The sequence below is a fragment of the Apaloderma vittatum genome, unplaced genomic scaffold, assembly GCF_000703405.1.
Source record: "Apaloderma vittatum isolate BGI_N311 unplaced genomic scaffold, ASM70340v1 scaffold7458, whole genome shotgun sequence".
Taxonomy (NCBI): Eukaryota; Metazoa; Chordata; class Aves; order Trogoniformes; family Trogonidae; genus Apaloderma; species Apaloderma vittatum.
The window spans coordinates 25755-40288 of record NW_009731155.1 but is presented as its reverse complement, the minus strand read 5'-3'; the positions used below and the strand labels follow the sequence as shown (position 1 = coordinate 40288).

Genomic DNA, 14534 nt, shown 5'->3' with positions numbered 1-14534 from the left:
CAGGAGTGGCACCGCAGTAGTTTACAAAGGCCCAAGATCCTATGGGCTGGACTCTGCTACCTCAGTCTCTTAAATCTGGTCTATTATCATATGTTTTAGTACCAATTCTACTTAATGCTAATTTCCAATCTCCATTTCACATTTCATCTCTTCATAAAATTGCTTATAACTTGCCAATTTTTTTTATTTGAAACTGTGTTTGGTTTCAGGCCAAAAGTGATCTTTTCCCCAAGAAAAACTATGAGTAAGGTCAGACCAGCAAAAGTCTGACCTTACTCATTCACACAACTCTGACAGCTAATACAAAAGGAGAACTAGTTTTATGTTTTTCTATTTTCCTCTCCCACTTCTGAGGGCTCAGATTTATTTTTTTTTTCAAATCATTGTAGTGTTTTTTCCCTGCCTCCACCTAATCTTTTGGAGCTGGCTGTTCATTTGAAAAAAGATCCTTCCCATTTCCAGCTGGGGCATGTCAGTCAGCATGAGGTGTAAGTTCTCTGCTGCAACAAAAATGTCAGTGGAGGATCAAAGAATAACAAAAGCCTTCTCTGCCACACAGTCCCAATCTTGTTTGCAAAACTTTGAGAAGGATTTTTTAATACTTTTTTTCATTATCAAGAGCTCTTCTCTACTGTCCCAGCACCTGACTCATCTCAGAACCATTACCTGTGTCTCAGGATATTCTACCTGTACCAAGGACCAGGCCTATTTCTTACACATTTTCTGTCACCCAATATAGTTGCTCTTTGCCATACCTGGTCTTCTACTTCCCTTTCTCCTTCAAAAAGCCAAAACCACCCAACCACAAAATGCTGTGGCAAGAGGAAGACTACACAAAGGGTGATGGAAAACGTGGTGATAAAACCTAAACACTGAGAATAAAGCTGAATACTGCAAGATATTCTCAAGCAATTCCTCCAAATCTTCATTACATTCTTGGTCCCTCACTGGTTTTCTGTGAAGTGTCATCTAGTTCAATTAATCTTCTTGACCTCCTCCTCCTTTTTTTTTCCCTGCAGGTCTCTGGGGACTTGTCAATAATGCTGGGATTATGGGACCATCAGTTCCTACAGACTGGTTGGATATTGAGCACTTTAGAGAACCAATTGAAGTTAATTTAATTGGACTCATAAATGTTACGATAAATATGCTTCCCTTGATAAAAAAAGCAAAGGGAAGGATAATAAATGTATCCAGTGTTGGAGGTCGCCTGGCATTCAGTGGTGGAGGCTATTTTCCTTCAAAGTTTGGGGTAGAAGGATTTAATGACAGCTTAAGGTATAACCTTTGCTATAAGGAAAGACCACTCATTTTCCTAAGGCTCATATACTAAATAAAATCTGGCACATGCAGAAAAGGAGCTGATTTACAATCCTGGTACTTGCTGTAAAACTGAAGAACATTAGGCATTTTAGACTAATTCTTCTTGAAAGTTCTTTTGCTCAACACAGATTATGCCACTTTTGATATGGCACAAAGCCTGCTGGGCACACAGGCTGATCTCACGTACCACTGCCGTGTAATTGGTACTCTTAGAGATTTAAAACTAAGCTATCCTAGTGTGCAGAGACATTATTGCAGAGGAAGCTCCACTCAAGGGAACCAAGATGTCTTTGCAATATGAAACTAATTCTCCTAATTGAAGAGTGGACCTAGAAACTTCCAGCAGCCACTCATCCTGAAAAAAATGCATACCATGCGTTACTGCATGATAGGAACTTTTGTCTGTTCTCCAAAGTGCCTTCTCTTATATATGCTGATCATTAGAGAGATCTAGAGAACATAGTAAACTAATCCTGGGGGCCGTGACGGCTTCTTCTTGTAACATAGACAGGGAGAGATTCCGTGCCTAAATATATAGTGTCATTTTAAATACTGGGACACTCACACAGGGCTAACAGATTGAGATGGCACCAGGAGGAACTGTACCAGTCTGGAGCATCAGGCAGAGGTCAAGAGGGATTCCCTAAGACATGTAAAATGGCTCTAAATACTTGCATTTAGGCAGCCAGCTTGTCTTACAGACATGTTAGACAACTAAGGAACTACTGCGAGGAGAGCTAGGATGTGAGATACGCTATGCCAGCTACTGCACAGTCACTGCTCGCACGTGTTCTCACCCTGGGACGCAGGTAAGATAGCCATCCCTCCTTCACTCAGGGATAACAAGCTGAAGCTTCAGAACCACGAACAAACCTCAGAGTACTTGCGTGCTGGTGTGCCATGTAAAGGTAGAAAAAAAAGTGTTAGTACAGCAAAAAATCCCACAGGTTTAATTATAATATTATCTAATGTGATTAAATCTGGGCTGTGTTTGCAGGAGAGATATGAAAGCTTTTGGAGTTAAAGTTTGTTGCATTCGACCTGGACTATTCAAAACAGCTTTATCCAATCCAGCAAAGATTATGAAAGAGAAGGAGGTTATTTGGAATAAACTTCCCCCTGATATTAAAATGCAGTATGGAGAGGAGTATTTCCAGAAAGGTGAGGCAATTTTCATACATTTGTGTCAAAAGTGGCAATGCATTTCTTGCTGAGAAAGCCTTGCAGTGTAGCATTCTATCTTCTAATCGTTCTGAATTTTGAAAGACTGTGATGTGAGAAGTTACTCTTCAAACGCATCTGCATCACAATATGACTGTCCACATGAAAGACTTGTTCTGGGAAGATTTATTCAAATCTCAGAAAAACACTAATTATTCATGTTGGCATGAAGCCTTTTGCTAACTCCCAAACAGAAAAAATTTACCTGATGATGTCATTAATGTGCTCAAAGTGTTTTTCTGTCGTTATTGTTTATTTATTTAGTAATCAAAGAGAGATCAATTCCTGTTGCTTCTGCTAGCCCCAGTGGGCAGGAAGCCATTCAGAACCTGTGTGACAGGCACTTGCTAAGCCTGCTTGTCTTTTGATCTTTGGCTTTTCTTGTCGCTCAGATTTCTTCTTTACAATTGTGTTTCACAACTTTCCACAAACAATTTCCTTACTACAAGCGACTCATTTACACCTACAGCATTTCTATTTCCCTTTGCCTCTTCAATTGTTATGCTTATTTTGAGCTACTGTCAATGATGGTTGCGCATGCTCAGACCATTCAGGCCCAAATTTGCCGTGACCGTTCCACTGTTGAGGGCAAATAGACTGGTCTTGGGGTCTGCTATATCACAAGGTCATTATGGAGGGCACTTGGTCCTCAGAAATTCTTGCATAGTGAGAAACAAGAAATGCCAATTCCCAAGTGAAATTGCACAGACCAATGTGGGGGCAAGAGTTAAGAGTCACCTTGCCTGGCTGTCACTAAATGATATTTTTTTTTGAGCTTTACAGATGCAGAAAAGAAACAAAAACTGTCTGAGATCTGTCTTAACGAGGACATCTCACCGGTTGTTCAGTGCATGGAGCATGCCCTAACAAGCCTCCATCCACGTGCCCATTACGTTGTCGGGCAGGATGCTAAGCTGTTTTGGAATCCACTCTCAAAAATGCCAGCAATTATACAAGACTTCCTACTGCTGCAGAACAGAGCAGACCTTGCAGTTTCCCATGCAAAGTAAATATTTGCCAATATATTCCCCATCACAGACCAGGCTGATTCTGTAAGATCTGTCCTCTATATCAAGAAGATACAAGTGTATTCCCTACAAATATTAGAAATTAATCTATTTCTCCAATATCTGCTACCATTTTAAAAAAAAAGGTTATTATTTCATTTTTAACGTGTGAACCAGAAAGAACAAAGGAACTATTAAACTTTGAGAAATTACTGGGATTTTTCAGTTCCTTTAAGGTGCTCAGCTGGAGAACCCCTGAAGGTTCCAGTTTTCACAGAGATCTGCAAGACAAAATTATCTCCAGAAAGTAGGAAATGTGGCTTTGCATCCCTACGGCAGGGAGAGTCTGTGGATTTCGGACAGAGGAGGGAATGGGAACAGGGTCTTCTTCTGAGAGAAGTGAACTCTTGCAAGATAATCTAGGAATGAGAGCGGAAAGGCCTTTTCCTGATGCTGCTTTCTTTAGCAGTCAGCCCTATTCAGTTTTGAGGCCAAGGAAATTGTGCTTACTTTTCCTTGGTACAGTTCTAACTGGACAGAGAGCACAATGAAGTGCCCAAGTCAAGCTGTAGTCACAGCTCTTTGTAAGACTTTTGCAAAGCTTAGGTAAGGCATTTTCCTGGTCTTCTTGCTAAATCCTGAGCATCTCTCAAGTCCAGCTCTACCAGCTCTGTTGTAAAGGATCCATATCCAGAAATACAGACTGTAGATCCAATTACGGGGGCCCGATACCTGCAATGAAGGCAGTAGAAGAGCTAAGGTCAGGAGATTTATGTAAAAAAAAAAATAAAAAATCAGAGCTTGCAAGATTTCAAGTCTGTGAGCTATTTCTTGGCATAAAAATAATCACCCTAGAGCACATTTGAGTTGAATAAGTCTCAACTGGCTACTCTTACTGAGATACTGATGACATTGCCTTAATAGATTTTATTTTAAAACCAAGTTTCTGTCAATTAAAGTGACAGAAGGCCGATCTCTTTGTTTAATCCAAAGGCTACTGCGTAGCTGTTTGGTGAACTAGTAGCTTCCCTGTCTCAATTTGCATGAGCTGTGAGATTTCCAGGCAAGAGATCGCTGCATCTCGGTTGATGAGATTCTTGGCTCCTGCAGAGCTGGGCAGCATCGGGCCCTGGGGACGTGAATCTAGTCCTCTGAACTTAGCACACAGCCCTGGTAGCATATCTACACAGAACCTTTCTAGAAGCCAAAGCTTTTTTTTTTTTTCCTCCAGCAAGATTACTCAGCCAAAAGTGATTAGGGAAACAAAGAGTATGAAATTACACCACCTACTTTGATCTTTATCTTTAGAAATTACATTTTAGCTGGTTTAATTAAGTCCCTGACAGAGCACAAATTTACTGTCAGCTGCTGCAAGACCCTGGCACTGTGAAGGTTAACATTTAAAGGAAAATACAAACAGAATTTGGCACACTAGCTGTAAATATATTATTTAAATTAGAAACACAGGAAAAACATCAGCTGCTCAATGTATTACTGCATGAAGGGCTCAGAGTCTGCTGGCATTTTTTCTCCTGGAATCAGACATATTTGTTACTAAAATGCCAGGGGAAAAAAAAAAAGTGACTTCTGGAAATGAGCAGTGTGCTCTGCTATGGCTATCAAAACCTGTTCTGCTCACAAGACTGTATGAGGCAGATGCATACTTAGATGTGTGCTTCTAGGGACTAGAACTTGCTCAGGAGAAGACTCATGACTTCCACAAGGTCAGAACTGCCTGGGGGGCTGCACCCACAGGACCTAGAACCGACACAGGAAGGTGAACTTCAAAACTTTCACTTATCCAGTGGGAATAACATTAGCTTCTAGCTTTTCACTTGGGAAGCAGATTTCCTTCCCCAGTGTTAGGCTGCCTAAGGAATCCGTGCAAAATCAGTCAAGTGCTGCTTCCTGCAGATGAAAGACCATGTCAGCCCAAGCTCTCTAGCAGAAAGCTACATAGGGAGTTCACATTTTGCTTATGTCATTTCTCTTCTGTTAAGCACGCTTGCATGCTGTGTGTGAGCAAGCTGGAGGATCCTCTGTGAAAAAGGGCACTTAGTGGAAAAATTCCCCATTTCAATGTTTTTTGAGATCCTAAGCAGGACCTGTTCAGCTTTCTACAGTTCAAAAGCAGTTTGCTGAGAAATAAAAATCAGCAGTAGAGAAAGAGAAACTCTTTTTTTGTTTTTCTTTCCTACATTTGTGTGGCAAAGGATAGCTACCTACAATAGCAGCGCTCTTGATCTGACACTGCTGGAGAAACGTTCCCCGGCGATGGGCTGTGCATGCTGGTGGAGTCCTGTTCTGCGGTCATTTCAACGACGCTGCAGAGCCTGTCATTTCAATCAGGCCAGACAGGACTAGGCAGGCCCAGCAGGCATGTCTGCCAGGTTTGGGCTGTAGAAGCCACCAAGTCTGGAGCAAGCTGTGCACGTCGGCTGACTGTCCCGACAGTGTTGGAAGCACAGTAACAACCAACACCACAGCTCGGGCTGGTATGGCACTCGAGTAGCAAAAGAAGTAAGAATTTCCAGGCCCAAGCCAAAACCAGCAGGGAGAGAAACTGGAGGAGGAAAAGCTGTCCATCAAGCAGAGTATAAACTAACATCTGCCTCTTAAAAGAACAGGTCATATCGATAATAACTGGGTCACATGCAGGAGAAAAGGCAGAGGTCTGAACCAATCTTTGTTAAATCAATGGGAAGACTCCTGCAGGTTTCAGACACAGCACACATCAGTCTGTTCCAGCTGGGCGGATTAGTTCTCCCTAATGAGTCTTCACAGTCCCCATGGCTCTGTAGATTACTCTATATAGCCAGCAATGCTTATACAACATAGCTAGGAGAGGCAGGCACGGAGCGTATACAGAAGATTAATACCAAGTAAGTCGCTAAGGTCGCTAAGTCACATCACAAGTCGTTACCGACAGCAGGGAGAGGGGCCCTGCTTGTCAGCCGAGGTACAGCCATCAGAAAGCACCACCAGACACAGAATTTACAGTGAGATTTTTCTGGAAACTACCACCATGCGGGTCTGAGGCACAAGCTTGGCTTGGGCTGTTTCTATGTTCTGACACTGGAAATAACTGGTGAAGGCAACTCATGAGCACCTAGAGGTATAGACTGAGCTTGCAGATGTCTCCACAAAACATGAGTAACAGCACAAAACAAGAATGTGTGTCTATTGTTAGAGCGAGCAGTACCCATTACATGCATTTTCAGAATAGCTAATAGGACAAATAAAGCATTTGTTTTTGAGTGCCAGACAAGGGAACATGCAGTCCCTTCCTTTCTAGACTGATTTTAACAATTGCTGCTTATCTAAGCACCTACAGGGTCTGAATAAAATGCTAACTCAGAAATGTTCTTCCCAGCATCTGGAACCTTTCTCTACTCCTTTATTTTAAATTACTGGGTCAGTCACCTAAGAGTTTACAGGGGTTTATTTCCCTGAGTCTTTTAGCAATGCTGTGGTGGAAATCTGAAGTACAAGCCACACGAGGAAAGATACAATTATGTTGATAAATCAGCCCCCATTGTACCAGACTACATTCATCTCCCTGCAAAATGCTGAGTAGGAGAGTTTGGAGACGTATTTCTTTTAAGGTGATGTGTTAAGGAAGATCTTAAGTTATCTGTTGACCACCAAACTGAATTACCACACTGACATTTTTACACAGCATATGAAAAAGCACTCATTTTCCATGAAACCAAAGTGCAAAACCCTGCATGTGCAGGGCTTGTGCATAGCTCACCTAGAAGTGGGAGATGTGATATGTTTGAGCCTGCATATTTGTTCAATTTGTCAACTGAAGACCAGGGGTTTTGTAGCTCTGTCAAAGTGACCGATTATTAAAGTTTGTACTTCCTAGACTCTGGAGAACTGTTGGGTGACCCATCAGAACACTGTCTGATACACCTAAACCTTCCACTGAGTCCTGTATGAGTGCTTTTTCAGAAACACCGCAGTCCCTACATTTCCCCTTGGCAGTTCTTCCTCAGCATCCCTGCCACATCACTCCAAGCCATTGCTGAGCACTGATTTCTGGAGGTTCACATTGCCAGCACAGGGACAGATGAAGGATTCCAAAGCACACCCAGAACCCAAACTTCACCCCAACCTGAGGTTATTTCGCATTACTACCAAAGCAAATTTCCTGTGGGAGTAAAACAGTAACACATGACCTTCAACACAGTCTATGTGCTTCAGTTTCCTCTAGTGCAGAGAAGCAGAGGGTTGCTATATTTTGCAGTCATCTAAGGGTCTTTAAGGGCTCTTTGTGTAGTCATGCTGCTTTTCTCTAAAATCAATTGCTTTTATAATGGCACTCATCTAGGCATAAGAAGCCAAGTTCTCAATTTACCAGGCAAATATTAAAGTTTTAATGGAAAGTAGAATTTGCCTTTAGCTATTTACTGGCTACATCAGTAATCAGAATTCAATATTTATGAAGATATATCAATACTCTTAAAATATCATGCGGACATTTTCTCTGGAAACACACTCTTTGCCACTCCAGACAGCTATTTCAAAATCGATATGCCCCTGGAAGACCAGTGGCTTTTTTAGTGCTCCACAATTATCAGACAAGAAATAATTTGCATAACATCATACATTCACAGAATTAGACAATTTTCTTGGAAGAAAACTTAACTTGAGACCATTTTCTTTGATTCTGACCCCAGACTCCTTCCAGAAACAATGACATCATCTAGCAGAATAAATACTGCCAGAAGGCTCCATCAGGGCAAAACTCGTAATGGTGCTCAGCACTGAATGACCATGTGATTTTGGGGAAGAACTAGGCAGTTTGGGATTACAGGCTTAGGAACACTGGCTCACGGTTGACAGGGAAGAGAGGAGCAGCAGAGGCTCCACATGCAGTGCTGCCCTCTCAGCTGTGGCCTTTAGAACCCCTTATTTTACACCACTTCTGTGCCAATTATTGCTACCTAAACACAGGGACTAACACGAACCAGAGCAGTCCCAAGTATTTATCTTACAGGAGCCAAGTAGGCATCCTGGCTAGACACTCCAGGATTTTTCCACAAAGTCCAGCTCCAAATTTAACCTGCTTTCCAGTAGTGCAAGCTCACTGCCCGCTCCTTCCTCCCTACAGCATAGCCAAGGAAGGAGAGTGTGATTTACAGCTCCTGTTTCCAACTGAATTAATCTTTTCCCTAAATCTCTAATTATTTCATTTAATTATGTATTGGGAAAAAGTTGAATTTAGCCCTAAAATGATTTATCACAGCACTGGCTCACTGAGCAGCTTGCTGAAGTTTATTGGAATGGGGTTACAAGAGCCTGTCCAGCTTAGCTCCAAATTCTAAATCAGCGGTCAAAGGAAATGACGTTGCCTGGCATGTTGTTGCAAATGGACTGGGGGCATCTATGATCAGCTGTTGCAATATCCTGTTTTCAGGCTTCGTTTTACAGCACAGAAGCCTGAACCAGCCTGAACTCTTTCACACAGTTTGGCACTGTTTCAGAACATACTCTGTGAGTCCTCTCAGAAAATATATGTCACCAACTCAGTGAAACAGTAGAGAGATGATTCCAAAGTGCACACATTCAGGAACACTGCAATCCCTGTCAGACTTAACAGGGACATTCACAGCAAAAAAAGCCAAGTATCTAAGTGAAGTGCCTGAACTAGATGGCCAATGACAAGAGTCTCAAAACAGCAATGAGATGGGCTGCTAAAATAACCAGTGCAGCCCAGGGACCAATCTAACCACAAAAGTCTTGGTGGGAGCCTCTCGGTGGATTGCAGCGGAATGAGAAGCAAACTCTTATCTACATATATTTGTTTACATTTTAAAATCAGAGAGCATTAATCAGTAGCTCAGAAGTCCATATTGATGAGTACTGAGGCACCCAACTATGTAAAATAATATCATTAACTGGCAATAAATGTTGTCACTTATTATCATTTATCAGCTATGTGACTGATTTAATTATTTAATGAGAGTCCAATATTCATTCACTATGAGATTCTGAGATTCCTTCCATTCCTACCTGGTGAGATGACAGCAAAACTTAGATTCAGAATAAACCCAAATCACTGACTCAGTAGGAATAAGAATAACAGACAGGCTGTAGCAACCAGGCCTAATACATCTGGCTTCCTTTAATATTTGTGTTTTAAGGTAGCAAGGAGGTTACACAAAAATCAGCCAAAGGAATGCTTAGCTTTAGACAGCTATGAGTTAAAGAAGAAACACCCCTTCCTCTTAGAGTACTTTTTGGGATGTAAAAATAATCACAAATGCCTTTTTTTTTTTTCCTAAGTATCACTTCATTCTTTGAATACAATCACATTTTAAAGGCCAGATGTCTGCACCTCTATACATATGTAGATAACTGGAACCTAGGTGACTGCTTAGCACCTGTTAAAAAAGTTTAACAGAATGTCTGGAAAATGTTTACCAGCTTTCCCATAAATATTGACTTTAATGAATTATTTGTGTTTAATTCTTGCACAAACCAAAAACACAAATAGAAGAAAAAGTAATCAAAAAAAGTAATGAAGAATTTATGTGGCAAGTACTGTATTCTACATTTCACAGAATCACAGAATCAAAAATTTTTACAGTAAGCAAACAGTATCCTCCTCACCAGACTTAGGAAACCTTGTGTTGCCTCGGTGCTATTTTTTTGGTTTTGAGGGCAACATCTCCATGAATTTCCCCATTTCTTTATACAAACACACTTGCTATACAACATATTCTACTGGGCTGTGTATCAGTGTTAAGCAGGCAACAGAAGGAGACAGAAGACTCAGGCACTGCCCCAAAGTCTACCTTGTCTAAGGTCACTCACCATCACACAACACGAGTCCCACAGCAAATAAGTCATCAGACCCACCACTACAGCTTAGGCTTTTCTGGTTGTTCCTGGGGTCACTCTGCCTCCATGTTACAGATTAGAAGAGCAGTCTGGGTGGCATCATACAGGTGGTCAAAGAAAATTGTCCTTCCCAGAGGAATTCCTCTCACTGGTATTACCACAAATAGTCACCAATGTCCACAAAAAAACCCCAGACACGACTGTGAGAAATGATGCAGTCATTTCTTTCAGTCTAAAATGTCCTGAAAAGAAAGGCTGACTAAAAAAAAAATAGGTCAGCAAAGCTTGGAAACAGTGAAAATCTATTGAAAAGGAAGATAGGGAAGGTTTTGCCAAGGCACGTATTACTCACGGATCCCGATCAGATTGTGCCAAAACTTCCACCCCTGCTCTCCCCCACCTTATTACGGGAATTGTGTCCGAGGAAGCTGGGGGGGCTGGCTGAGCACATTTGCTTCATTGCATTTCTAGATCATTAACCTGTTTGCTTGTAGCTCTCCCTTTCAGACTCACTGCACATAGCAATTTTGGCTTCCATACTGTCTGTTATCATTTACTGGCTCATCAGAGACAGTCACAGAGTGAGAAACCTGAGTGGAAAGCATGTCTTCATAACAGGCTGTGACACCAGGCTTGGAAACTCACTGGCTAAATGGCTTGACAAAAGAGGGTTTTCTGTCATTGCTGCCTGTGCCACAGAAAAAGGAGGCCAAGAGCTACAGTCCTGCTGCTCACTCTCACTGAAGACAGTCAACCTGAACCTGGCTGACTCCAAAAGCATTGCCAGGACTGTGGTGTTTGTGACCAAAGAGACAGCTGGCAAGGGTAAGTGGCAAGGTAATTTCCAAGAAATATGATTCAATATAATCAAATCTGGCCAAACTAAAAGTTCTAGTGCCTCTCCACTCTCCACAGAGGCATTTTTTTTCTTACTGATGAAATGCATTCACTTTTCAGTTCTGTCATACCTCAGTTCAAAGAGATTCTCCTCATTCGCGTTTCAAGAATCTCATTGGGTGTTAAATGGAAACAGAAATAACTTTCTGGACAAAAAAATCAGCCCACCCAATTTAAAAAGGCTGGGGCAGGGCTTCCTCAGCCCTCCTTTAGTAAGCAGCAGAGTGGTTTTGCATGGCTAAGCCCGACTTTTGCAGTGCTCACACCAACACTTGCACTGACTGTAACAGTCAAACACCTGCTGTTTCAACAGATTTTCTTAGAGTTGTTACATACGTGGCTCTCCCTACTGCTATCATACACCTCTGAGCACTTGCCTAAAAGAGGAAGGAGAGTTTGTGCTTGGGTGTGGAGTTAAAAAATAAAACTTCAATGTTGGCAAACGGTGATAAAAATCTCTGTGGCAAATACATTCCACCACAACAATACATGTTTCTTTCCCAGCACCCATAGCTCAGATTAGACATTGTTAAGGGCAGCCAAAGGGGATCACAGCACTGCAACTACCAGCTGTAATGTACAGTTATACCGAATATTCAATAGGCTTGTTAATTACTTAACTAGCTGTAACAGCAAAATACATATATTCTACCAGTGGAATTTCTCCTCAAAGCTTGTAAAACACTGCTGGCCTTATCATGAGGGTACCAGACCACTCTCGAATGCAGTAATTAAGGGAAAGGACAACATAATTACCAGCACTTACCTCTTGCAGCAGGCCCCTGCTCCCAGCTTGTAGAAGGGCTGTGCGTTCCTGGTCAGGGGAACCACTGCTACCGCTGTCGCTTCAGGCTCACAGACTTTATGGAGGCTGAGGGCTGGACTTTCGGCCTCTCCTTTCAGACACAGGCTGTACTTCAGCAAACTCTTGGAAGCGTCACTATTTATCAATTACTTGAGGAACTTTAGATAAGGTAGTAAAGCAGTATTATCAATACACAGAGTTAAGCTAATATTTTCGGATGCTAGTGACTGACTAATTCCGCACATCTGGATCAGACCTTTAGACCCTAATCCAGAAAAATCAGTCTCTCCACTTTTTTGTAGACTATCTGATTTTCTCAAAAACAGAAGTGCATATTAGGAGCTCACATACTTCAGCAGATCTGAATAATAAAACTCAGTATGGTAGCCCGTAGCTCCAACTGAAATATTTTTTCTTTAATACTTTAACCATGCTCTTTTTTAGAGCCTAAGGCCTAAAGGCCTAAGGCCTTCACCAGATTTTGCCAGATATACAGAGTAGATCATACTAAGCGAACTCCAGACACCCACGTTTATCTCACTGAAGCTTTTGCAAACTGTGTGCTTAGTTCCCAATGCTACGTGTGAAACTCCAGAGTAAGATATTGTCACTCATTGAAATAAATGCTTTTGTAAACCTTTTAGGGCTTTTTGGCTTGGTGATCCACGCTGAAGGAGAAGCACCTGTAGCACCCACTGACTGGCTGAGGATTGAAGACTTCCACTCAGTGCTGGATGTTAGTCTGCTGGGACTGATTGAAATCACACTCAACCTTCTGCCACTTCTGAAAAAAGCTGACGGAAGAGTAGTCAACCTAATCAATGCCAAAGGCCTCATGGCTTTTGTAGGGGGTGGCTACGGACTGTCCACATGGGGCATGGAAGCCTTCTCCGACACCTTACGGTGAGTAGCTAAAAATACATGCATGGATCCACGAACAGATTCCAGATGTGCTGAAGGAGGGTGGCTATGTTTGCCCCTCCCATTTTCCCTCTGGAAATCTTGCCTAAAGGGCGAAGGGAAAATAAGAGGATGTTGGTCACTTGTTTGGGATTTCAATCTCCAGTACTATGAACTGACCCAAGAGGAAACTGCACTGGGGAATATTTTCATGTCCTGGACAAATGGCTAGCACGCACCTTTTGGGCATGTGAATCCACTATGTATCTGAAAGTAAATTAACAGTATAGCCTGGGCAAGTTGTATTTAGTTGTACTTACCCACTTACAACCCATTTTATTTTGCTCTAATGCTCCACAATGACCTGAGATGGGCAATTCCAGGCAGCAACCACATTACCAAAGGTACCCATGACTTCAGAAAACTAAGCTGAGCACCTTTCCCTGAAGCCAGTTGTGTTGTACTGCCTTGAGAAGGCTAACACCTAGTCCAGTGAGCCAAGTCTTCACAAGGACTATGAAAGTTAGTTGAAAACTATTAGGAATGTTTATATAAAGAAAGTTATACCCCAAGTAAATATAATAAAAACTAATGGCTAATGTACATGTGGTCCATTCCTTTGCACACTTTGAAACAGAGCTGCCTAAGTCTCTTGAGCTGCCCAGCAAGACTAAGAGACCATTTTCATCCCAAAGGAGTTGTGTTACAACTTAAAATTACATAGAGGGAACCATGTTACCAGAAAACACATTAAATTCCATCGCACTAACTTCTTGTCACTTAACTGTAGCCATTTAACCTTACAGCGGAGAATAAAGTTCTAATCAGTTTTACTTTTTTCTAGGAACTTTAATAATCTGTTCCTGCTGGAAGCTTAAGTGAGGCAACAGTATTTGAAATAGGTAGAAGTTTTAGTTTGTTAATACAATGGGCTAAGATGCAGCTGGCTGCTGCAGCCTTTGCATCAGTCTAACATAAATCACACAGAGAGCTGTGAATCTACCTCGTGGTTTGTTTTTTTTTTCCTCAGAGTTAATTGCCTGCTGTGCTTTTACAGGACAGGTACGTGCTAGGAAGCTAATATGAACATATTAAAATTATCCTGACATTTGAAGATAAGGATCAGTTTTAAATATTCATTTATGTGACATACTTTCAACTTATTTTAATGGTTATGCCATTATTGGGTGGTCAGGGATGGCTACTGTTTGTTGTTTTTTTTCTCTCAGGAGAGAGATGCAGCATTTTGGAATGAAAGTAAGCATTATTGAGCATGATTTCTTTAAGGCAGGAGAAGTTAATTCAGATGTCATTGAGAAACATCTCTTACGACTTTGGAACAGACTGACTCCTGAGACCAGGGACTCCTATGGAGAAAAATACTTTGTTGAATGTAAGTAGAAAAGGAGTGCATGAAAGCTCAGGAGGGATATTATCTATGTATATAAATACCTCAAGAAAGGCTGTAAAGAGCCTGGCTCTTTTCAGTGGTGCCCAGGACCCAAGGCAAACACAGGACGTTCCTGCTG

The 14534-nt window shown here is 41.7% G+C and overlaps 2 protein-coding genes across 2 annotated transcripts in view; both read left to right on the top strand.

Annotated features, from left to right (window-relative positions):
* DHRS9 (dehydrogenase/reductase (SDR family) member 9) overlaps positions 1-3554 on the top strand; it is a 4503-nt gene extending 949 nt beyond the window's left edge. Inside the window, exons 2-4 of the mRNA XM_009875081.1 lie at positions 1020-1278; positions 2321-2484; positions 3328-3554. Of these exons, the coding sequence (XP_009873383.1) occupies positions 1020-1278; positions 2321-2484; positions 3328-3554 (650 nt within the window). The remainder of the gene's footprint in view (positions 1-1019; positions 1279-2320; positions 2485-3327) is intronic.
* Positions 3555-6576: 3022 nt separating this feature from the next.
* The window catches only part of LOC104278182 (retinol dehydrogenase 7-like), an 8913-nt gene continuing 955 nt past the window's right edge, over positions 6577-14534 (top strand). Inside the window, exons 1-4 of the mRNA XM_009875083.1 lie at positions 6577-6582; positions 10898-11228; positions 12750-13008; positions 14235-14398. Coding sequence (XP_009873385.1) covers positions 6577-6582; positions 10898-11228; positions 12750-13008; positions 14235-14398 — 760 coding nt within the window. The remainder of the gene's footprint in view (positions 6583-10897; positions 11229-12749; positions 13009-14234; positions 14399-14534) is intronic.